Below are 23917 nucleotides of genomic sequence, written 5' to 3'. Positions count from 1 at the left end.
TGTCCCTGCAGCAGGTGGAGAGGGTGGTCAGGATTATCCAATATGGATAATAGTTTCCTCAGCGTCCTCCTCTCCACCACCTTTTCCAGACTATCCAGTTTGCAGCCAATGATGGAGCCGGCCTTCTTCACCAAATAGGATTGCCACAAGCTCTGTGGGAGGAAGAGCACAGACCAAGTTAAATTACTGAGACTGAGATTAGGCTACTATGGGTTTAAATGTGGACTGGCCCAGAATGGAAAACACCCAGATGGGAAACTTCTGCAGGGTACAATCTAAACTGTGAGAAGGAAGACACTGTTCAGAGATCCAGATAAACTGGGGATACTATATTTAATCAGCCGTCCATACTTAGACTAGAAATCAGGGAGAAAACTCAGAAACTGCTGGAATTCCTCCATAACTGGTTTGTACCAGTAGATTGAGATTTGTTGCAATGACGTCGTTTGGACGGAAGAGGGCAGCAACGCGCTTTAGCCGCGTCTCGTCTGCCAGACCAACGAAGAAGAAGCAGCAGCAGGTGATGAACGTGATTGGTTTAAAGAAATACAAAGAAGCCGGAGCGTTTCTCCGGATACGAACTTTATATCTGGGTCGAAGCAGGCGGACATTTCTCCTGCTGTGTCGGTGGCTCCAGCGATGGGAGCCTTGTAAAGTAGTACATGCTCTTTGGCCTTCGGATGTGGTCGGAAATCACCAGGAAAAGGCTGCAAGCGGAGAAGCTAAATCGCTAGCTTAAAAGAGGGGGCGGGACCTCCATTGTATATTTTTAGGCGCGCGGAGCCCAGCGGACCTGAGATCTGTGACGTCACAGAGCCCAGCGGACCTGAGCTCTGTGACGTCACAGCGGCCTGCCTCCATCAGCAGGTCAAGAAAGATGGCGGCGGCGGAGGAGAGCAGGTTGAAGCGACGGAAGCACAATAACAGCATCTTCAAAGAAGGTAATTAAATACACGTCTAAAAGTGGTGATGAGTTGAAGAGGCGCGCCGCCTCCGGGCACCGGACACCGGGCACCGGGCACCGGACACCGGGCACCGGGCGGTGGTGGAGGCGGCGACCCGCCGGCAGCGGTCCGGTCCGCTCCGTCGAACACCCGAACCACCGGTGCTGAGCCCGTCCGAGTCCGAGGACATGTCACTGAAAACATGGCATGTTGTCATGATTCGTGGGGCACCGGGCGTGTGTTCGGACGACGTGTCCCCGCTGGTCGGTGGACGTCCTGCAGGGACAGTGTTGTTAGCGGTCCAGCTAACGGAGCAAGCTAACAAACAAACGGTTTAATAAACGTGTTCCCTGAAGTCTGAAGTCAGCCTTCAGCCGGTGAAGTCAGCCTTCAGCCGGTGAAGTCAGCCTTCAGCCGGTGAAGTCAGCCTTCAGCCGGTGAAGTCAGCCTTCAGCCGGTGAAGTCAGCCTTCAGCCGGTGACCGTGGATCATCGGTGCACACGTTGCAGTGGATAATAGCAGGATTAATAAATGAAGTAACGGACACTTATTTCATTTTAAGACCACCAGCTCTCTGACGTCCTCTGAAACTCTTCACGTGAACCTCCAAACCGACTTGTCCATCTGTGACCCGGTGAGGACAGGACGGGACGGGACGGGAGGATGTCTGGATCAGTGTGTGAGCAGCAGCATGGCCTCCTCAGACCTTTGAGATCAGCTGGGCCACTCCTTATGTTTCTGTTGGTTGTTGTGAAAACGCACCTGTCTGTCACCATTTCTTGAACACCTCGACCCGTTTCATAGTCAAAAGAGCAACGGACATCTGAGTTATACAATATGTGGTCTTGAAGTTGACGTCTGCAGACAGACCCGGTCTGTAATAGTTCCAACTATTATATCGGCACACTGACATGTTGGGACAAGTGCTTGTGTCCTTGAAGATTGACAGGCTTGTGTTGACGTCAATCACACACCAGATGTAACGGTTACATTTGAATGCAACTGCTTTGACTGATTTTACTTTTATGTTTTTAAACCCAGAAGCGAACGTGTTTATTTTCCTCTGGAACACAGCAGGAGGTCGTGTTCTTGTGAACGTTGTGTTTCTTGTTGATCTTTTTTTGTTTGGTTTGGATGATGTTTTTTTAGTGAGGAGAGAAACAAACACTGTGATCGCTGCGGTCAAAAACATTCAGATAAATGCAAAAACAGCTTTTTCCGAACCTCAAAAGGGGGTCGGACAGCAGATGTTTGATGCCGTGGACCCTCCCAACACCGGCGCTGGTCTGAGACGAGCTGATCGTTTCTACGTTCGTGATGGTTGTGTTTGAAATGGAGCGTTTCCTCTGTGTTGTCCAGAGTTGATCGTTACACAGCTCACGGCACCGCCAGGGAAGTTAAAGGAAAAATACCAGACGTTGTAATGATAAACCTGCTGCTTGAATATGATCTAATCTTCTCTGTTAGGATCATCAGTGATGACAAATTCTGTAGATTCTGTAGTTTTTGAACATTTTGGGTCATCAGTGTTTCATTAGACTTAGACTTCATTCGATACGATTGATCTGAAATATACAAGGTTTCCTTGATCAATCTAAATATTCATAATACTACAATATCTTCTGGCACATAATGAATCTCCATGGTAATTAATGTGCCACTGCTTTAATGAAACGGAGCCGAGGCTTAATTCAGACAGGATATCGGGAAAATCCCGGCATAATCCCTCATATCCAGGCTTTGAGAAACTGGTTGTTGTTCTTGTTGTTACTACATCAATTCAAATCGTGACATTACAAACTTTACATTTTCTGTCTCGGCTGACTTGAGACTCGGACCAGAACCAGCATGTTGGGAGGGTCACTGTCAGGATTTAGTGAGCGACAGATAGATTTAGATGATCTATCTATCTATCTGTCTGTCTATCGATCGATCGATCGATCTATCTATCTATCTATTGACATATAGATATATATAATTATTTTAATGTATTTTTGGGGCATCAAAACATAGTGAAAGCTTCAGGCCTGACTGAATGTGATCAGAAACACTCTGCTAGATTACACAAGAAATACAAAGCTGTAATAATGAGATTTTAAAATAGAAGTTGACACACAAAGCGAGCCACCTGTTAAAGACCATCGTTGGCAAAAGCAGTCGTGATTCTGAACGTGTCAGAACAAGCAACAAGAAGAAGAATGAACATTTGGTTGATTTGTTTTGTATGTTGTGTTGCAGCCTAACAGCATCTTGAGGCCCGGTTATGAACAGATTATTGACAGACAGCCGTCACGCATTAGTAGCGGAGAAGCCTTTTTTTCCTTGAGGCAGCTCATGTGCTCGTCCAGAGGACGTTGGGACGATTCATGGTCCCAAAGGCATCCCAAGAACCACCGTGTGCATCCATTGCTGCTGCCTGCAGAGCGTTGCATGTCCTGACCTGAATAACCACGCTGAGCTCCTTCCCACGAGGCCGCGGGCTGGTCAGGCCTGCTCGGTTCGCTGAGTTGTCACGGGAACAGTGTCTTTCTGAGGATGGAGTAGTAGCAGCGCGGGTGACGCAAGCACCTTCGAGATATTTTGTCATGCCCTGTTGGGAAGTTTAAGTGCACTCCAACGAGAAGGGACATGATTGTATAGCTTACCTGGGAGACGTCTCGAGGTTTAACCCAATAAACGGACATTTTTAGGATCATTTCACGAGCTTCACTTTTAAACTCAAATCTTTGTCATTCTAAGATCACCACATCTTTTCACCACAACTTCTGTATCATTGCACATGAATGATCTATCTGTCTTCATAACGTGATGATTTCAGTGTACTAACAACGGCCATCATTACGACGCTGCGCCCTGTCGAGTGAATGTGTGTTTCTTTACTGCATTTATTGGCATTCATTGAACAAAGTCATTTTGTCAACCACCCATGTGCAGTAAAATCACACGACACAAATACACCGATCCAGAAGGTGTGTGTGCCTCCAACCCGTCCAAACATCCCGTGTCCATCCACTCTCCTTTCAAAACACTGCTGCCAGACAGGAGACAACTCGTCTTGGTTTGACCCCCGGCTCACTGTTTCTGAGGTACGACTGCACTACATCATGTTTGTCACATTTACCTAAGTGACGTTTCAACAACTATCAGTAACGTTAGTTTGTTTTTTAAATGTAGTTGTCCCCAAAATCTATCTTCAAAGAAGACATTTAAAAAAAATAGTTGCATTGCAAATAGAAGAAAGTTGTGGATTTAGGGCCAAAGTCACATTGAAGAGTTATTAGAACCAGACTAGAGTCTCCTGGTCAACTAGTAATCTCTGGATTAAGATAAGTCGACTAGTTGTCACATGTTTATGATATAATTTTAATAATTTAAATGTATGTATTTTTTGGGGCATCACAAAGTACTTTATATTCCTAAAATGCAGCTAATAAGTGACATTGTTAACACAGAAGTACAAAACAGCATTAATGAGCCTTTTAATATATGAAGTTGATAAGCAGATGCATGAAGTGAGCTGCCTGTTGATGGAAAAGAGGGATAGTGACTCTGAATGTGTCAGAACAACTCGTTTTGTTCCTCTAAAGTATTAGTCCAGTGATTCCTGGCTTTCTTTGGTGAACACACGCTTCACCAGATGTTTTCATTTCATGTAATATTATCATTTAATGGTGAAGATGGCGTGTGATGCATCTCGGGCCGAAAGAGGACCCCGGGCAGGTCCAACATATCCGGGTGAACCGGTGCACTTTTATCCAGCAGTAATGCATTAGCAGTGAGCAGCGATTAACATTCACTAAATGTGAAGGTCGTGTAAGTCAAATGTCACTTAACTGAGAAAATATCATTTCATATTTTAAATAAGCAGTGGTGGAACTTAGCAAAGTACATTTATTTATGTACGTGGTTCTCACAGACAACGCTGATATAAATATGTGATGATCTTTTTGTTTTGCCGTAGTTATTAAAATCAGCACAACCATAAACATTTACAGCAGTAAAATGCATTTTAGACGTTAATGCAGCTGTTCGCTCGACCTCGTGACGGCGGTAGGTTTGTTATTCGACTTGTGTGAGATTGAAAGTAAAAGCAGTTGGCTGCTGCTTAATGTTTTAACAGAGGCAAATCCAGTTTGTTGAGAAGAGCTCGCTGTGGAAACACTCGGCTCTTTTTCTGTCTCTGCTCTGCAGTGCTTCTTTTCACGTGTTTTGCAGTCACCTTTTTATGCAGATGTTTTAATATCGAACGGGTCGCGTGTCCAAATCGCACAGAAGGCACAATCCCGGCAACACACCGACCGAGGTAGAAACAGGTGGGACGAACGGTTGTGGAGATGTGCGGACAGACAAGGACATTTATGAATCTACTGTATATAGAGAGATATGGTTTGCCCTATAGTGTCTGGGTCAAAGCCACTCGCATTATAATAACAGCCAGGGAGCGACACCTTTGCCTGAGAGTGATCTTTGATCTGCTGCTGAAGTTCAGAGTATTATGGGCCGACTGACTGCTCATGGGAAAGAACAAATCAAGTTCAGCAAACTCGTCAATTAGAAAGTCTCGATGTTAGTTGATGAATTGATTTGATGAAGTGCCTTTTCCTGCTCTCTGCTTCCTGATGAAGGCAAAAAGCTCCAAAAACAGTGAAGCGTGTCCTCCTGAAATACCTCGATGCCATGAGGGCAGAGCTGAGGATCAGTGGAGCGTACTGCTGCCATACAAGGAGAGCTGAAAGCTTTCCTGGTCTCCGGGTTATAACGGACTCTGACCAACAGCTCTGTCTATTTACTGTAAAGCTGCAGCGCTGCCGTCCTCTGACCAACTCACTGACGGGAACTTTTTCCATCCAGCAGCTGATTGATCTCTGTGGGAAAAACTGGGCCTTCGTGACTACAGTCGAACTGTAGAGAAGAAATACGACTGTGTGAAAGAAGCTCTATTTCATTTTAAGATGTCTTTGTTTAGTTTTAAACATGTTTTTATTCTGACGAGGGAGCGGAGTTGGAAGGATTTGTTGATTCCCTTCAGTTGACTGAAGCAATGCTTCATTTCTCCTGAAAAGTGCTGAAATTAAATGCAGATTTCAGAAAAAGAGGTGGTGTTGTGACCGTGGAGGGGAGACACTGTGTTTTAGGACTTTATCTGCAGACCAGACACAACGTCACCAGACAGATCCATGTCATTACCCTCCGCCATCCCATAATTACGTTGCCTCGTGGAAGTGGAGTCGGACTCTCTGAGCTCCGTGGATGTCTTTTACCACCTCCTCATGAACTCTCCTTCTCATCTTTCCTCGACTTCATGACCTTTTCCACTGAAAATTGTTTATATGGAAAGAAAAACTTCCAAAAAGATACAAGCAACCAGACAGAAAATGGATATTTATTTACAAGCCACCATACTCGTGGACGAATGTCCTCTGCACAGATGTGATGAAATGTGAGCTTTTTGGAAAGTCACATCAGCTTTGTATTCAGACGTTTTCCAAGAAGAGAACATGGTTCGGCTGAGAGCTGGAGGCTCGCTTCCTTTTTGTTGAAGCAGTTTGCTGTCTGCGGTACAGAGAGAGTCAGATTAGAAAGAGCATTAGAGCTGCTTCCCGTACTGCCTCGTCATATGTTAGTCAGACAGACAGTTCCTCTGCTCATTACTGTACATAGATGTCCTATACGGTGTGTACGCTGCTCTGAAGAGTCCTTCTGGTGCTGATGGTCACAGAAACCTCCTGACATGGCGGCCTTCGTGAGCGCAAAGAACCTTTTTCAAATGCACGCCACATTTTTTCAGGGCACAATCTGATGCCGAGGCCGTCCACGCATAATGAAGTGAAACGATGTCCACTGTCAGTCGCAGGTCCTCGTTCCTTCAACAGAGTACCGACCCAAAACACAGCGACAATCACTCAAGATACACAAACAGTTCCCACAGAAGAATTCTACTTCCTGTTACTGATCAGATATTGTATGTACGCAAAACGTAGTAAGTCTCTCTCTCTTTCTCTCTGTCTCTCTCTCTCTCTCTCTTTCTCTCTCTCTGTCTCTCTCTCTCTCTGTCTCTCTCTCTCTTTCTCTCTCTCTCTGTCTCTCTCTCTCTTTCTCTCTCTCTCTGTCTCTCTCTCTCTCTCTTTCTCTCTCTGGAGGTCCATCTGAAAATAATCCCTCATTCATTAGAAAAGAAGATTCAAGAAGACCTGTTTTTGGGGGCGTGTCTGTTTGATTGACAGGCCTGTGGTGCAGTCAGCTTACAGCTATCGGTGGGCGGGACGTAGTATCGTCAGGTTTCCAATCAGATCGGTCAGATCCACCGCTGGCTCCTCCCCCAGCTCGTCCAAATATGGTCACTTCCTGTTTCAAACTGATCCGAACTAGTAAAGATGGTGACTGACCTCACTGATGGTTGATGACATCACTGCTGCTTACCCGCGGTGTTTTCTCCGGGGGTTAAAGTAGACGGTAGGACTGAGAACACATGAACTCTTAGCTGCACACCTGCCCTGCACCCCCCCCCCCCCCCCCCCACCCCCTCAGAGGAGGAGGCTACGAACCACTTCCAAATGAAGAGGCCAGGTAAACATCATGGAGCATTCACCAGTAGGGTTGCAGCGATATACCAGAATAAACAGAACTATTATACGTGCTCTCATCATTAGTGTATGGCTACTGATCGAGGGAAAACGTTTAAAGCTCCACTACAGGCATGTTTTAAATATGATAAATCTCTACTTTAAATACTAATTTGTGTTTGACGGATTGAATGGTTCATATTTTGATCATATTTCCCCTCTCAGGTGGCCGCGGGTTCACATCAGATACATCTCAGATAAGGCGTGAAGAAGAGGACGATGACCTGCTGGAGGATGAGGAGGAAGAGGAGGAGGAGGTAGGCGTGGCCCGGCCGGTGCAGATTGTGGTGGCGGACGAGGAGGAGCACTCGTTCTCACTGCAGGAGGAGGCGCTGGAGAAGCTGCTGCTCCAGGAGGAGGTGCAGGACCTCCACGTGGTGGTCGTCTCGGTGGCCGGAGCGTTCCGCAAGGGAAAGTCCTTCCTGCTGGACTTCATGCTGCGCTACATGTACAAACAGGTACGCTGTCCACTGAAGACCTGTTCACATAACGGGGGGTCGGTTGTGATGGTGACTGATGGCAGCTCGGCCTCCGTGGCATGAAGGCTCAGTAAAGCCTGGACTTCATCCTCAGTTCGTCTCAGTCGTTCGTTGTTCATCTTTCGTGGCTGTTTGCTCACTCTGGGTTTTTGGAAATGCCGGTTGCTTGTGCTTCATTGGCTCGCGTGTTTCACCAGTCAATGCACACTTGCGTCAACACAAGAGCTAAAAAAAAGTAGCACAGAACACAGTTACAGGAACTTGGAAGTCCTCTGTGAGGACACAATAACAGAAGAACTTCCTCCCTCAGTTCTTACAGCTTTGAAAAAGTCCCGAGCCTCTTTCACTGAAACTCCTTTGACTTGACTGTTGTTGTGGTTAACGTCCTGTCAGCTGCTGTCAGTATCAAACCCTGCAATAGGAGCTGAATCCAGTTCAGGTTTTGCTCTGTGGTGAGATGACGGGGTGTAGAGGAGGCGGAGTCTCTGAGGATGTGAGATCTGCCCTCTGACCAACGAGGGTAAAGCACCGAGGAACGTTCTGGAGGGTTTCATCAAGCTGTAAAGAGGATTTGAGGCCGGCACAACGCCGGCTCTGTGGCTCGGCCTCCACAAAACGCACTCGTGCTCATTCCACACATAAAGGACTTCTTATTGCATAGAATAAGCTGCGTCCCCATAGGTCAGTCGGTGGTCGGGTTGCTGTTCACAACACGTCTACACGAGTCTCGAGGAAAGACTTTGGAAAGTGACATCCAGTTTTTTTCAGCACCTGAAGTGTGGAGTTTGTTTCATGTTTTAGCTGACTGTCCTCGGTGCATGTTACATGCAACATGTCATTCGTATCCTAGAAACAATACAGCACACCTCACTTTTTTTTTTTGTATTAGCTCTTTTTTTTAATCAGTCCAGTAGGATTCATGTTATTTTTAATTATGAGTCAGAATTCCTTTATATCAGATATTTCTGTTTGGTTATCTTATACATGTAATCTACATGTGTTCATATTGTGGAGCAACTCATTCTCAAAATATAAAACTTTTTGTTAGTGATCTTCGTTTCCATGGCAACACACGGGGTATGACTAACAACTGGAAAACAATCAGTCGCATCAGTAGACTCTTATATAACGTATGCAATGTTTACTACTCCAGGAAGTAGTCCAACCCTTAGCAACCACCCTAGCAACAGAGAGGATTTCTAGTCTCCAACTGAATAAATACAGAACATAGAAACACTAAACTGATCAGCTAGCTCAGTCTGGTTGGAACAAAGATATCTGAGGAACAAAGATATCTGATGAACTACGATATCTGATGAACAAAGATATCAGAGGAACAAAGATATCTGATGAACAAAGATATCTGATGAACAAAGATATCCATGTTCTCATGTGTTTTTAACATTTTAGCTCCATGTCATGTGTTCAAACCAAACCGGTCCAGCTAGCCTCCTCTAGGATTGTAAGTGCGTGACTATCCGTGGTGTTACGGTACGGGTGCTCGGAGCGACCAAAAAGGACCAAAAGAGACCCGACTTCACCAAATGGGTCATTTAATAGAAACTACATTATATTACATATTAGATGAAACTCTATTATAATTCTATATTCCATTGAGGAGGTGGAGTGATATTTCTAGTGATGAGCAGGATGTGATGTCATGATGATCTGTTCCAGATGTTCAGTTGACCAATCAGATCTCTGGGGCGGAGCTACTGGTTGTATAATATCAGTTTGCCAATGTATCAGAAAACCATAAAAAAAAAAACACAAAAAAACCCGGCATTACAACTTCCTACAGCCCAAGTTGGTAACATCAGATGTCTTTGTCTGATCAGCTGTGTAATATCTCAAAACATTCCCAAAAGGAACAAATTCTTCCACCTGGACTCGTGTGTCCACACTGATCGAGAGGAGGGAGTCCGAGAGAACCGAAGAAAAGTTGCCCTTCACTTGTTAAAATATGCCATAATTATATCCAAAATGGGTTTCTGCTGAGACTTCAAAAGTACACGTGACTCCAAATGAAAGGACTAAAATGGTTAAACATTTTTTTTCCTTTAACGGGTATGGGTATAACTTGGGCATTGAAAATATGGCGAAAGGTTTTGTTTATGTCAGTTTTATGTAATGTTGCTGATGTGATGATCTTTTCTATTTTTTGCTGGGAACCATTAGCGTGAAAAATAGACGAGACACCAACACTCATCGCACGGCAGCAGGCGTGATGCGCGTCTCACTCGGCCTTTTTGGCTGCGACCGCCACCCACACGTGTTCCCCAGAGACTGTTTGGCTTCATCAGTAAAATATCTGACTAATAGATTGAGGTATAATATTTCTATAATTAATGAATCTTTCATTTTAGCTCAGTAGTATTTGCTGATAAATGTTCCCTCTGATTTTTGATTATCAGGTCGTCCGTCCGTCCCGTTCTCGTTAACACAACATCTCAAGAACGTTTTGAGGGAATCTCCTCAAAGTTGGCGCAAATGTTCAATTAGACTCGATAATAAACTGCCAAGAATTTGGCGGTCGACGGTGAAGTCACTGTGACTTCCTAAAATACATCTTTGTGGCTCAAATATTAATGTCGCAATACCACACAAACCAATCAATCAATCAAACTTTATTTATACAGCACTTTTCATACATTTTGGTGCAGTTCAAAGTGCTTTACAGATGATTGACAGGCCAATAATAAGACATGCAGTTGTATACCAGAAAAAAATTCATATATTTGAGAACTAATTAAAAGGAAAATAAGAATGTAAAAACCACTGAGACAAATGCACGCAAGACGATAGCGATAAATGAAATCTAGAAGATAAATTAAAAGCTAAAATGATAATAAGAGTAATAAAATGGAGTGAAATAAGAACTAGAAACTAAAAATGAGTATACAAGATGAGGACAATCCATTGAAAAGATGAAAAGTTACAGTTATTCAGAAGGTTTGATAAAACACTAGATAGGAGAGATGAGAGGAATTAAAAGTATGTGAAAGTAACTAAACAGATGATGAAAGGTGTGAAGGAAATGAATAAAGAAAAGCACATGTATAGAAGGAAACTTTTAAAAGTCAGTATAATAAAGTTAAGATATGTCTTAAAGCCATTAAAAGCAAGGCTGAAGAGGTGGATTTTCAATTTTCCATTTGGAAAGTTCAACACTGCCGGCAGCTCGCCGATCCTCCGGCAGTCTGTTGCAGCGACGCAGATAAAAGCTGACTCGGCAGAAATTTTAGTCCTTCGTGGAGGAACGACTAAAAGACCTGAGGGGTCGAACTGGTTCAGAGTCCGTCAGCAGGTTTTACATGAGATGGTGTCCCATCAGATAGAGCGAAGTGACTGCAGCAGAAAGGGAGGTTGTGACTCTCTTTAACATGATGGTGTAAATGTTCTGGGGTGTCTGTCGGGCCGAACATGTGTGAAGCGTCCACGCTTTAACCCACATAGCTGAGCTCCACCATGTTATGTGAACAATAGCAAATTCATACTCAACACACCAGTAGCTCGAGCTACTCGACAATTCACTACATATGAGATTAACACTGAAGTAACCTGCAACTTGACTTGTGGGTGGGGCCATACAACCTGTGGGCGGAGCCATACAACCCGTGGGCGGTAATCCTAGTTGTCCAGGTCGTTGGTCCCGACAGCAGTCAGACTTTACAAAGCCAGCACATCATAATGTAGCTCTGCATGTGTCCGTGTCACCGGACTCTTTTCACCATCACTACATCACGGCTACTTCTATATATATATTATATGTTATATCATATTTAATAGAATGTGTTTATTACATATGTGTATATATGTTTTTATATACCTCATACATTTTATACAGTTATCTTTCTGTACATTTATACCATACTGTATGATATATATATTCATAGACGCTATGCACATCGCTCATAAATCAATTCATACCACTGATGAGCAATATACAATATATCCTCAACAATTACAATTAGCAATATATCTTTTATCACCTACGTACAATAATACCCTTTAAAAAATTTTTTTTTTTTTTTTTTTTTTTTTTTTTTAAATTCTACATTCAGAAATATTCATACTGACTGTATAAGCCAAAGGTATATTTATTTATTTTGTGTATATAGCTCATGTGTTATGTTATATATTAAATTGGTCTTTTTTGTTTTAAAATTTTTCTAAAACAAATCTTTTTATTCTATTTTTCTTTTATGCATATTTGTCATTTTTCCCTTTGTGCACTTATCTTTTTTTTTTACCTGTATTCTTAAACTGCAGTGACGATTAAATTTCTCCACTACGGGATCTTTTCTTTTATTTTCTGGACTTTTCTTTTCTTATCGCTATCTGGCACACTTTAGCTGTTATGGTAGGTAGGTAGGTAGGTAGGTAGGTATTTACTTTATTAATCCCCGAGGGGAAATTTTTTGATATGTTATGATCATGAAACAGGTATTAAACTGTGATTCACAGGGCATTAAGAAGATATTAATGTGTCAAATGGAACCTTAAAACCTTCCACGTGTCATGACACTGTGGGTTTTCGGGTAGAATCAGTATGTAATATCAAACGGGGACAGTTTTCTAAGCTGGCTCTCCTGTTGTGATCTTCCAGACGTCCAATTTGTGGGTCGGCAGTGAGGAGGAGCCGCTGACCGGCTTCACCTGGCGGGGAGGCTGCGAGAGGGAGACCACGGGCATCCTGGCCTGGAGCGAGGTGTTTGTGGTGGAGAAACCAGATGGCAGCAAGGTCCGTGCACGTGCCAGTTACAAAACCTGCATTCACAGCACTTCCTGAACGGTTTATTTCCTGCTTTGAAGCATGTTTTCCATCTTTTCCGAGGCTGTATAACATGTGCCCGGGGTAATCCCACTTAATTGCACGGTATAATCTCTTTGTAGTTGGAGCTGTTGGACTGAAATGAATGTGGTGTTTTATTTGTTTGTTTTTGTTTTGCAGGTTGCAGTTCTACTAATCGACACACAGGGGGCGTTTGACAGCCAGTCGACCATCAAAGACTGCGCCACACTGTTTGCCTTGAGCACCATGACGAGCTCTGTTCAGGTCAGTGGTCTGTTTCTGATGTATGCTCACATCGTTGACATTTATTAATCAGGGCACATCGGAGGCTCATTAATTCAGTGTAACATGTAGAAATGATGACCTCATCACATCATTGTGGTCAGATTTTTCATCCAATCAGGATTTGAGTTCTGTGTTTGGTGGAATGAAGGTTTCTGTCTGATGTTGCTGAGTGATTGACAGGTAGCAGTGTGGGCTTCTTGTGTGTATTACAGGTGTACAATCTGTCCCAGAACGTCCAGGAAGACGACCTGCAGCACCTTCAGGTCAGTATCGAACTCCAAATAAAATTTAAAAAAGGTTCACCAGACGAAGCCATGTTTTTATAATTTATATATTTTATAGTGTCTTGTTGTTGTTGTTCTCCATAAATCTAATCATAGATCCATCACGTATGTAATGGCACAAAGCTGATGCAATCCAAAGCAAGTTTAATAGCACAAAATAATCTCCTGTCGTTTGTTATTCTGAGTTGTTTGGTTCAGATTGATTTAAAAAAAAAAAAAAAAAGGGGGCAGTTTGACCAATTTAACATTTAAAAAGTGAACTGAATTTTTCCAGGTTTGGACACTTTGTTGGAGTTGGTCCATTTTGTCCTCTTTTGGTAATCGTCAGATATTTTCATCCTTTTACCTTCAGCTCCTGATAATGAAGCGTGTTACTGTGTTTAATGTCAGAGCAGCTTCACCTTTATTTTTAATCTAAAAGATTTATTTGTTAAACATATTTTGAAGATTCCATTCAATTCAGTTTTCTTTATATAATCTAATCACAACATGAGTCCCGTCAGGGCACTAACATGGTGAGGTCGTAACAGCAGGACCTGCGGTGAGAGAGGAGCTCCATGTTTGGTGTTGGGTGATGTGTTGTGGAGACAGCAGCTCAGACCGGGAGCCTGACAGATATCTCTCACCGTGGACTTTCTCTTCCATCTTTGGTTCCAACTGCTCATCACCGTCCATCAAAGACTGCCGGAGAGGCTCGATCCCTTTTTGGATTCTTGTTTTGGTGCCGCGTTGTGTCGTTCTCTCCTCCTCACCACAGTTTAATAACACCCACACAGTTCTGCAGGACTTTCTCAGGAAAACCTTGAACAGAAATCTTTGGAAAGATTTGGAGATTCTTATAACTTGTAATTCTTGAAACCCGGCAGTAAACATCAGAGAAGCCAACTTCTGCCCAGTTCGTCTATATTCCAAATAAAAAAGGATCTTCTATCTTGCTGTGTAGCAGCAAACTGCTTCCTGACGATGTGTGTTTAGAGATTAAAACCGGCAGGATAAAGTTCGCTCAATTAGCTTTTATTGAACTTGTATAAACAGTTCAGTTGAAATGGTTGCTTCTTCTCCTCAGCTCTTCACAGAGTATGGACGACTTGCCATGGAAGAAGTCTACGAAAAGCCCTTCCAGGTCTGCTGTGCCCCTTTCATTATCCTCCAAATACTCTGTTTGGTTTGCAGAGACTTGGTTTATGATAATCAGGACCTTCTAAAAAGACTCATTGAATGATTCAAAGATTAACAAAGATAAAGATGTAAGAAGTGGATTTACTGGTACCATATCTAATCCTGGTCCAAACTCCAGCAGCACTTGTTGTTCTTCATACTATCAAGTGTTGCTGGAGTTTTGTTATGGAGACTTGTCCTGTCCATGTAGTCTGATCGTGGATGAGTGAACTGAATGTGTCCCTCTAAACAGACTCTGATGTTCCTGATCCGAGACTGGAGTTACCCCTACGAACATCCGTACGGCCTGGAGGGAGGCCAGAGCTTCCTGGAGAAACGGCTGCAGGTGAGTTCCTCCACTCTGGCTTCCCTCTTCTTTAAACATCACAACTTAACAGCAGACAGACGTACAACACCTGCTCAGGTTAGCCCAGAGACTGGAAGCAGGCACCATCTGCTCACTCAGTTTTTACAAGTCATGCTGCAGGTTAACTTGTTTTAAGTCCTGCCTGGTGTTCATGAGTTCTCCTCGGTGTTCAGGTGAAGCAGAACCAACACGAAGAGCTGCAGAACGTCCGCAAACACATTCACTCCTGCTTCTCCAACATCGACTGCTTCCTGCTGCCGCACCCGGGCCTCAGGGTGGCCACCAACCCGCACTTTGACGGCCGGCTCAGAGGTACGACACCGACACGGGCACGAGAACTCGTCAGCCGGTCCAAATAACGGGTCCACTGAAGGGAACAGCAGTCTTCATCTCAGCTGCACTTTAAATACTAAAACAGCATGTTGTGATTGAAAGGGGGAAAAAAAGATAAGCTGAGCAGCACCGACCAGTGAAACTGTTTATCAAGTGCCAAATCTCAACATGCATCATCTCAAAACACAGTGAAGTCAAGGCCTCATATTAACATAGAGGGATGACTAACAATTCACTCATAAGCAAGTATTTGGTGACAAACACTCTTTGAACGGGAAGAAACCTCGATGACCTTAATGAACAGTTTGAACAACAGCAGACTGAATTACAAAGTGGTATTTCAGCTCCAGGAAATAGATTTACTTCCAGCGTAGTTCATCAGATCATTTACTTCCAGTGTAGTTTATCAGATCATTTACTTCCAGTGTAGTTTATCAGATCATTTACTTCCAGTGTAGTTTATCAGATCATTTACTTCCAGTGTAGTTTATCAGATCATTTACTTCCAGTGTAGTTTTCAGATCATTTACTTCCAGTGTAGTTTATCAGATCATTTACTTCCAGCGTAGTTTATCAGATCATTTACTTCCAGCGTAGTTTATCAGATCATTTACTTCCAGCGTGGTTTTCAGATCATTTACTTCCAGCGTAGTTTTCAGATCATTTACTTCCAGCGTAGTTTTCAGATCATTTACTTCCAGCGTGGTTTTCAGATCATTTACTTCCAGCGTGGTTTTCAGATCATTTACTTCCAGTGTGGTTTTCAGATCATTTACTTCCAGCGTGGTTTTCAGATCATTTACTTCCAGTGTAGTTTATCAGATCATTTACTTCCAGCGTGGTTTTCAGATCATTTACTTCCAGCGTGGTTTTCAGATCATTTACTTCCAGTGTAGTTTTCAGATCATTTACTTCCAGCGTGGTTTTTCAGATCATTTACTTCCAGCGTGGTTTTCAGATCATTTACTTCCAGCGTAGTTTTCAGATCATTTACTTCCAGCGTAGTTTTCAGATCATTTACTTCCAGCGTAGTTTTCAGATCATTTACTTCCAGCGTGGTTTGTCAGATCATTTACTTCCAGTGTGGTTTGTCAGATCATTTACTTCCAGTGTAGTTTATCAGATCATTTACTTCCAGCGTGGTTTATCAGATCATTTACTTCCAGCGTGGTTTATCAGATCATTTACTTCCAGCGTGGTTTATCAGATCATTTACTTCCAGCGTGGTTTATCAGATCATTTACTTCCAGCGTGGTTTATCAGATCATTTACTTCCAGCGTGGTTTATCAGATCATTTACTTCCCTTCCGCCCCTGATTGAGTTGTCTGCCTGTTTTTAACTCTTCAACCTTTAGTGGAACTTATTGATTTTGTTTTAATCCATCCGGTTTACGTTAGTATTTGTAAAAACATAACAAGTTTGGTAAACTTGCGTTAAAGCTGTGTGTGTGTGTGTGTGTGTGTGTGTGTGTGTGTGTGTGTGTGTGTGTCAGATATCGATGAGGAGTTCAAGAAGGAGCTGGTGAACCTTGTCCCGAAGCTGCTCTCTCCAGAGAACCTGGTGGAAAAAGAAATCGGAGGAATGAAGATCACCTGCAGAGACCTGCTGCACTACTTCAAGGTGACTTGAGGTCTTTTCCCAGAGAAGAGCACGTTAACATTCATTTGATTGGTCAACTTTTCCTCCCATTTATAAACTGAAACCCACAAACTAGCTAGTGGACCTTGAGTTCTGCAACTTTTCTTTTTCCTTCCGTGGTTGTTAAACTAAAGTTTACGTATGTGTTTGTTTGCTTTTGTTTTTTTTACCACCTTGCTGTCTTTCGGGTGCCATCTTTGTTGTGTTAGGTTTCAGCTGTCTGTGTTTTCAGGCCTACATGAAGATCTACCAGGGGGAGGAGCTTCCTCATCCCAAGTCCATGCTGCAGGTCAGTCCAGCTACTGAAGCTCCGTCTGGTAGACGGTGAACATCACGGTCTGTGAAAAGATAAAGAAGACTGCAGTTATATTATCAGCCTGTGAAGTCTAAAATAAACTTTTTACCTCTTAAAATGGTTTCTAAGTTAAGTAAATCTTGTAAATATTCATCATCTTCTCCTCGCTCTGTTACCAAGGCAACAGCTGAAGCAAATAATCTAGCAGCTGTGGCAGGAGCCAAAGATGTGTACAACAAAAGCATGGAGCAGGTAAACCTTTTCCCTCGGCGCTGCCGGTCCACGTTCGTCTCACAGTGAATGTATTTATTGTGACCCGTCTCGTTCCTCGTCTCGTTCCCCGTCTCGTTCTCCGTCTCGTTCCCCGTCTCGTTCCTCTTCTCGTTCCCCGTCTCGTTCTCCGTCTCGTTCCCCGTCTCGTTCTCCATCTCGTTCCCCGTCTCGTTCTCCGTCTCGTTCCCCGTCTCGTTCCTCTTCTCGTTCCCCGTCTCGTTCTCCGTCTCGTTCCCCGTCTCGTTCCTCTTCTCGTTCCCCGTCTCGTTCTCCGTCTCGTTCCCCGTCTCGTTCCTCGTCTCGTTCCCCGTCTCGTTCTCCGTCTCGTTCTCCGTCTCGTTCCTCGTCTCGTTCCCCGTCTCGTTCCCCGTCTCATTCCTCGTCTCGTTCTTTGTCTCAGGTCTGCGGCGGGGACAAACCGTACATTTCCCCGACGGAGCTGGATCGCCGTCACGCGGAGCTGCTGCAGGCGTCCGTGCGCCACTTCCGCTCCATCAAGAAGATGGGTGGCGAGGACTTCTGCCGACGCTACCAGGAGCAGCTGGAGGCGGAGCTCGGAGAGGTCTTCGCCAACTTCTGCAAGCACAACGACGGCAAGAACATCTTCTACGCGGCGCGGACGCCCGCCACGCTGTTCGCCGTCATGTTCGTCATGTACGTGGTGTCGCTGGTCACCGGCTTCGTGGGCATCAACTCGGTGGCCACGCTGTGCAACCTGGTGATGGGAGCCACTCTGACGGCGCTCTGCGTCTGGGCTTACGTCAAATACTCGGGAGAGTTTCGAGAGGTGGGCGGAGTCATCGACCAGGTGGCTGAAACCCTCTGGGAACAGGTGAGAGGACGAGACTTGCAGGCGGTGCTCTTTAATGTCTCCATTTTCTTCTTTAGTCTCCATGGAAACGTCAAGTCGTCTTCACCTGTCTGGCTTCATTCACATGTTAATAAGGTGGTTTCCAAAAACAGTCTGACTTTATTGAGAGCTGAAGAAGAGCACCTCCATCTAAATATATGTCTTCTCTAACAACATTGAAGTGTGTGTAACATCCTCTCAGCCCTGGACCTCAGAAACTTTATCAATAACAAGAAATTCTGACTCAACACTGCCTTTTTATTTTTAAACCTAATTTCACTTAAATGCCACATTTCTGGCATCGTTCATATTCTCCTTCTCTTCTCTTCTCTCCTCTCCTCTTCTCAACCTTTCTCTTTATTTTGTCTCTCAATGCTTCCAGAGGACTCCACGAAAGGTGAGACCACAACACCCACATGGGTTCATTTTGTTTTAATCAACTTTAGGCCAACTATATCAGAGCGGCATGCCCCGCCCCCTTTTTTGGTGTTACTAAACTATTAGAAAGAGTTAAATGCGTTTACAAATGACCCACAAACACCAGGAAGGGTAAATAAATGTCCGCTCTGCCTGTGATGGATCAAACGGTTTCATTTGATCCGTCCTGAGTCCTCAGTGGTCAGACGTCTCCTTCACCTCAGAGTCTCCAGGTGAGCAAATTACCAGGGAATTATTTTATTTTTCGGTCCTGCTCTACATAATATTCTGCCATCTGACGGAGCTCCATTAATACCTGCAGCGTCCCTTCAGTCGTCCTTCTACAGACTGGTTCATAGAGACCTTCGATCAGGATCTTTATTAGGACACGACAGAGAAACAAATCGGAGATACGAGGTTTTCACATTGTTGGTGAAACTACATCAACTCTTCAGCATGACGTTGTTATTTAAAGTGGTTCGTTTAAAGCAGCAGTTTGGAGAGAAGTCTTCCTCCGGTTCTCCGTTGCTGGGTGTGTTTCCCCCCAGAAAGGGGCGTGGCCATATGAGAGCCCGCCCCGGATGATGACATGCCGCTCTGATCTTTGGCGTTATTTTGGCACATTTAGTGTTTTTGATACAGTTTTGTGTTGACTTTAAAATGAGGTGCATCGTTTGGCTCTCCGCTTGCACCATGTTTGACCCCCCCGCTGGTAAAAGAAGGGTTTTTGGGGGGGAGTGTGCAAATTTCAAATGATCCGAGTTCTTTGTTGACCCGACATCTACCTCCTCTCCCTCTTCCTCTCCCTCTTCCTCTCTCTCCTCTCCCTCCTCTTCTTCCAGGTTTTCTTCAAACTCTTCGAGGTGGTTCAGCGTAGAATCCCGTTGGGGAGTCTGATCCCGGTTCCTCGTCCTCGTCTCGCCTCCAACAACAACGTCAAGAAGAAAAACTAGCTGTGCGCCTTGTTGGCGCTGCCATGTATATTCCCCCTCCCCCTCCCCCCACCTCCTGCTGGGGTTTGAAACTACGGTTTGAGATGTATAAATGAGTTTTTGTTGTGACTGTAGATAAGCGTTAGGTTGACGGACTCGCTGTAGATGTGGACGAAGCGTTCGATGTATTTTATTTATTGGAGGGACGAAGCGTTGTTCTGTCGTCCCAGCTGTGTCCACTTCCACGTTAATCATTCCCATTCATGTGACTGACTGAATGAAGAGCATGACCACAGACACACCCCTCCTCCCCCCGACCCCCCCTCTTGTCTGCGTCAGGTTGGTTTCTGTTGCTAGGTGGTTGTCAGGAGGAGGAGCTGCAACCAAAGTTTCCAGCTTTACTCTTGAGGCTCTGAGACGGAGCGGAGCGACTTCCAGCAGCTTCCTCTACTCTCCCAGAATCAGGAAACAGCACACCAGCAGTTTTCTGGGCAAATCCAAGCTTTATTGAACAGTTTGGCTTCAGTCGGTTACCGGATGAAAAATAGACAAACAGCTGAGAGGCTTACAGAAAGTCAAAAAGTCAAATCTTCCAACTTTTATATCCATTAAAATCCTCATAAATCTCTGAGGACAAACAATAAATAACAGATTGATTCAACTATTCCCAAATAATCAGTGTGTTTATTGAGTGTATTAAACGGAGGACACAAAAACACACTGATTTCTGGGTAAAAGAATTAAAGCTGCAGACATGTTGGAGGGTGATGTGTTCACATGATGAGGTCACTTCCTGTCAGTGTGATTTTGATTTCCTGCTTTACATAATAAGAGTCCTGACATGTTGGAGTTATATCTGTTGGTGTACTGAGGGAAGTGTTTCATCTGGAGCACATCGCTGCTTAATGTGGTCACATGACCTCCGTACAGGAAACGTGACGTGGGATGAGGTCAAAACTTCTCAGATTTGCTTCTGTGATTTTATGTTTTGACTTTTTAACCAGAAACAGAAATATTTTAAAGCAGAAACAATATTTGGGGGTTGAAAACATTAATGTTTGTTCGTGCTTCCCCGTTTGTCAAAAGTAAACCGAAACCTTTTTTTTTTTTTTTTTCTTTTATCGAGCAGGAGATCATAGATGATGTTTTTCTGCCCAAAAAGAAAAAAACATTTTCAGACGGTTACGTCGTGACTTCCTGTTGCAGGCTGGAAATCTGCTTTTAAATGTCCAGTTTTGTCCGAGGCAAACATGAAATCTTTTAGAAATCCAACAAACTGCTTGATATCAGACACAAAAAACTACTGTGGAAACCTTTATGACTAAAAAGCATGAATGATACACTTGTGTTGACTGAAAAGGACGAGCGCCCTGGTTTCTAAACCTTCCTCTGCTGCTGCTGTGACTGGAAGCTCCTCAGAACCACTGATTGTTCAACAATGTTCAAAAAGTCCATTTCAAGTAATACATTTGGCCATCTGAACACATAAATTAGAAGAATTGAAAAGTTCCCTCAATCATTCATGTGGATTTACAGATTTAAAATGTTTTCACTTGGACAGTTCATTTATCAAACCATTGTTTTTATTCAAGAAATGTTTAAATCTATTTTTTTATCTAATCGGCAAAATGGCAGAAAATAGGAAAACGATCTGTCAGTCAAAAAACACCTCGGCCATTAAAAACGATTAAAAAATCCAAACATTAAACTAACTTTCACGTAAAAGTATAAATCCTCATATTTCAGACCGTGTTTGATCTTTTTACCCCAAAAATGACAAATAATGATTTTTCTAAAACAGTCACGGAGTGATTTTTGCAGCTGTAAGTCACATGAAGAGTCAGTGTGCTTCAGAACCAGCTGTCATTCAGTTTGTGACAGAAGAACCGACATGTGTTTTATTTAAAGAAGTGTTGGTATATTTCTGGAGTTTTTTTTTACTGTTCATGAGGAGCTGCGAAGTCGGTCTGACTCTGGGAAAGTAGAAGAACGAAAGATAAACCGGCTTCAGTTGTGTAAAAGCACCGACGCGTCGCGCTGACCGGACGAGCGACAGATGGAAGAAGACGTCGGTGATTGAGATCAGTAAGAACCTCCAGAGTTTCTCTTCTCAATGACTTCAACGTGGTTTGGAAACCCAGCGAGCCCGTTGGGTTCTGATGGTTCTGAACATCACGTCACAGCTGGAATCAGGGATGAACAGGAAGTGAACAGATGTCTCTCTCCGTCTCTGAACTTCACCCACTGATGATGTTTCGCAAAATGTTTTATTTTCCCGTAATTCTTCGTATATTCTGAGATTATTATTTATTTTTTTGTTATCAGGCTTTTAAACATTTCCATATTTTAAAGGTCCAGTTTGAAGTGTTTAAAGGGGGGTTGTTTGAGGTGCTTGGACGTGCTGCTGTGGAAGGGGTCGGCAACAAAAACATCAATATCACTTTAACTGCATTATATTTACAGTATTTCAACTTTTTTACGTTGCCGACGGCGACCTGAAGCCGGCACCTGTTTCTGTGAAGCCACCACGCTCATTTGCCAAAACCATTTTCATTTTCCCTCCAGAACCCAGTTGGTTTGGATCCGACCTGCTGTGTCGCGCTCTAAAACGGGTTTTGTTTGTTTGAAGGTGTCCTCGGACCCCCGGATCTCGTCCACAGCAGCATGTCGCTGAGCTTCTCCAAACTAGGGAGGTGCTGCCCCCTAGCTGCTGGATCAGGAACTCACATGACCCCACTTTAACCTGCTGGTTGGAGCTGAAGCTCTCAGTCCTCCCGGCCCGACTGCTGCTGTTTGACAGAATAAAGCTTTTTTTTAATTTGTTCATCTTCGACCTGTAGATCATTTTGAGTCTGTTTTTAAACTCGAGCGTCATCCCCTCCTCCTCCTCTTCTTCCTCCTCCTCCTCCTCCTCCTGCTCCTCCTCTTTAGCTGATGGATTGAACCATCTCCTGTTTTTAAAGCACCAGATGTTTTATAGTCAAACACGGAAACCTTTTAATCAACATGTATTTCTGCTGTTGTATCATCCACACAATATGAACACTTTAAGATGCGTCTTGTTTCCACTTTTGAAGCCAAAATCCACAAATCCGATTTGAGAGAAGTTCGTTCCAAACCAGCTACTGTTGACGAAGCTTCAGCTTCTGATGAGTGAAGCACAATGTGGAAGTGCAATACCACGGAGAGCCACTAGGGGCCGGCTCCAAAAAGCCTCTCGTTCGATCTCTGACGTAAAACAAAGTCAATACGGTCTCGTTTGCTAAATTCACTCATTCTGATTCGCTCTCTGGGGCTCCGTCTGATAATAATTTCATAAACAATGAAGGATTAGGCCTCGGAGAGTGCTGTTTATCAGAACGGAGGTTTACGAACAAACGAGTGACGTCGTGGTCGGCCGACCTCCATCAGGGTTCAAAGGTCAGCGCGGCGGCAGTTCGCTGAATCATATTTTCCTTATTTCATCACTCCATCCACAGTAACTTCACTGTGCGCGTTTTGGTTTTGTACAATTTAGGTTTTTGGTTTTGTTTTTTACATCCACACGTAGGGCATGTGAAATATATACATATATAAATATCAATTTTCTAGACCTTTTTGTAGCTGAAAGAACAACGGTTGGTGATCGACTAGATTCAGCTCACTGGATGTAAAGGAATGCTTTCGTGATTTGTGGATATGTCTGACAAATTCCTTTTATATACATATATATATATATACGTATATATATATATATATATATGTAAATTTAATCTTACATAAGCACTGCGATTCCACCCCCTGCTGGCACAATGTTTTTAATCTGGTTCTTATTTTTTCTTTTTTTGTCTTCTGTTGCATTTTAAAGTTTTTGTTAATTTATTTTTCAATACAATATTAAACCAAACTCCTACAACACAGATTGGTGTTATCTTTTCCTTTCTGCGATTTTTCTGGATGGACGTTTTCATTTTTAGCCATCAGTGGAGGGAACCAGTGACGTGTTCATGCTGAGGTTAATTCTAGGTGGGCAGGATCAACAGCAAAATGCAAAAACTTGACTCAATCAATTTAGATTTTCTTGTAAAATATACATTAAAAGCACGTACTGGCAGAAATATATATTTTTTAAATAAATAAATTAACACAAAACAGTACAATATATCAACAAGTTTTACACATTTCCAAATTAAACTCTGTTACTGAAGGTACAGACCCATAAAACTACCGGTTCCTGTCTGAAGATGTTCTCTTCCCTGGAGCC

General features: G+C 43.5%; 1 protein-coding gene across 2 annotated transcripts; it reads left to right on the top strand.

Moving 5' to 3' along the window:
* The first annotated feature begins 518 nt into the window (after nt 1-518).
* Nucleotides 519-22498, top strand: LOC138208913 (atlastin-2-like). Of its 2 annotated transcripts, XM_069167142.1 has the most exons (14): nt 519-941; nt 7733-8025; nt 12656-12790; nt 13001-13105; nt 13339-13389; nt 14477-14533; nt 14822-14914; nt 15109-15247; nt 16762-16889; nt 17140-17196; nt 17383-17454; nt 17876-18307; nt 18708-18722; nt 19585-22498. In XM_069167142.1, the coding sequence occupies exons 1-14, from the start codon at nt 878-880 to the stop codon at nt 19693-19695; spliced, it is 1752 nt and encodes a 583-aa protein (XP_069023243.1). In that variant the 5' UTR covers nt 519-877; the 3' UTR covers nt 19696-22498. The 2 variants fall into 2 exon arrangements, with proteins under 2 accessions (XP_069023243.1, XP_069023244.1); XM_069167143.1 differs by lacking the exon at nt 18708-18722.
* Nucleotides 22499-23917: the final 1419 nt, after the last annotated feature.

This window comes from Embiotoca jacksoni, unplaced genomic scaffold, assembly GCF_022577435.1.
Source record: "Embiotoca jacksoni isolate LCO1_2020_lvr unplaced genomic scaffold, fEmbJac1.0.p SCAF_4, whole genome shotgun sequence".
Classification (NCBI taxonomy): Eukaryota; Metazoa; Chordata; class Actinopteri; family Embiotocidae; genus Embiotoca; species Embiotoca jacksoni.
This window is presented reverse-complemented; position numbering and strand designations above follow the sequence as displayed.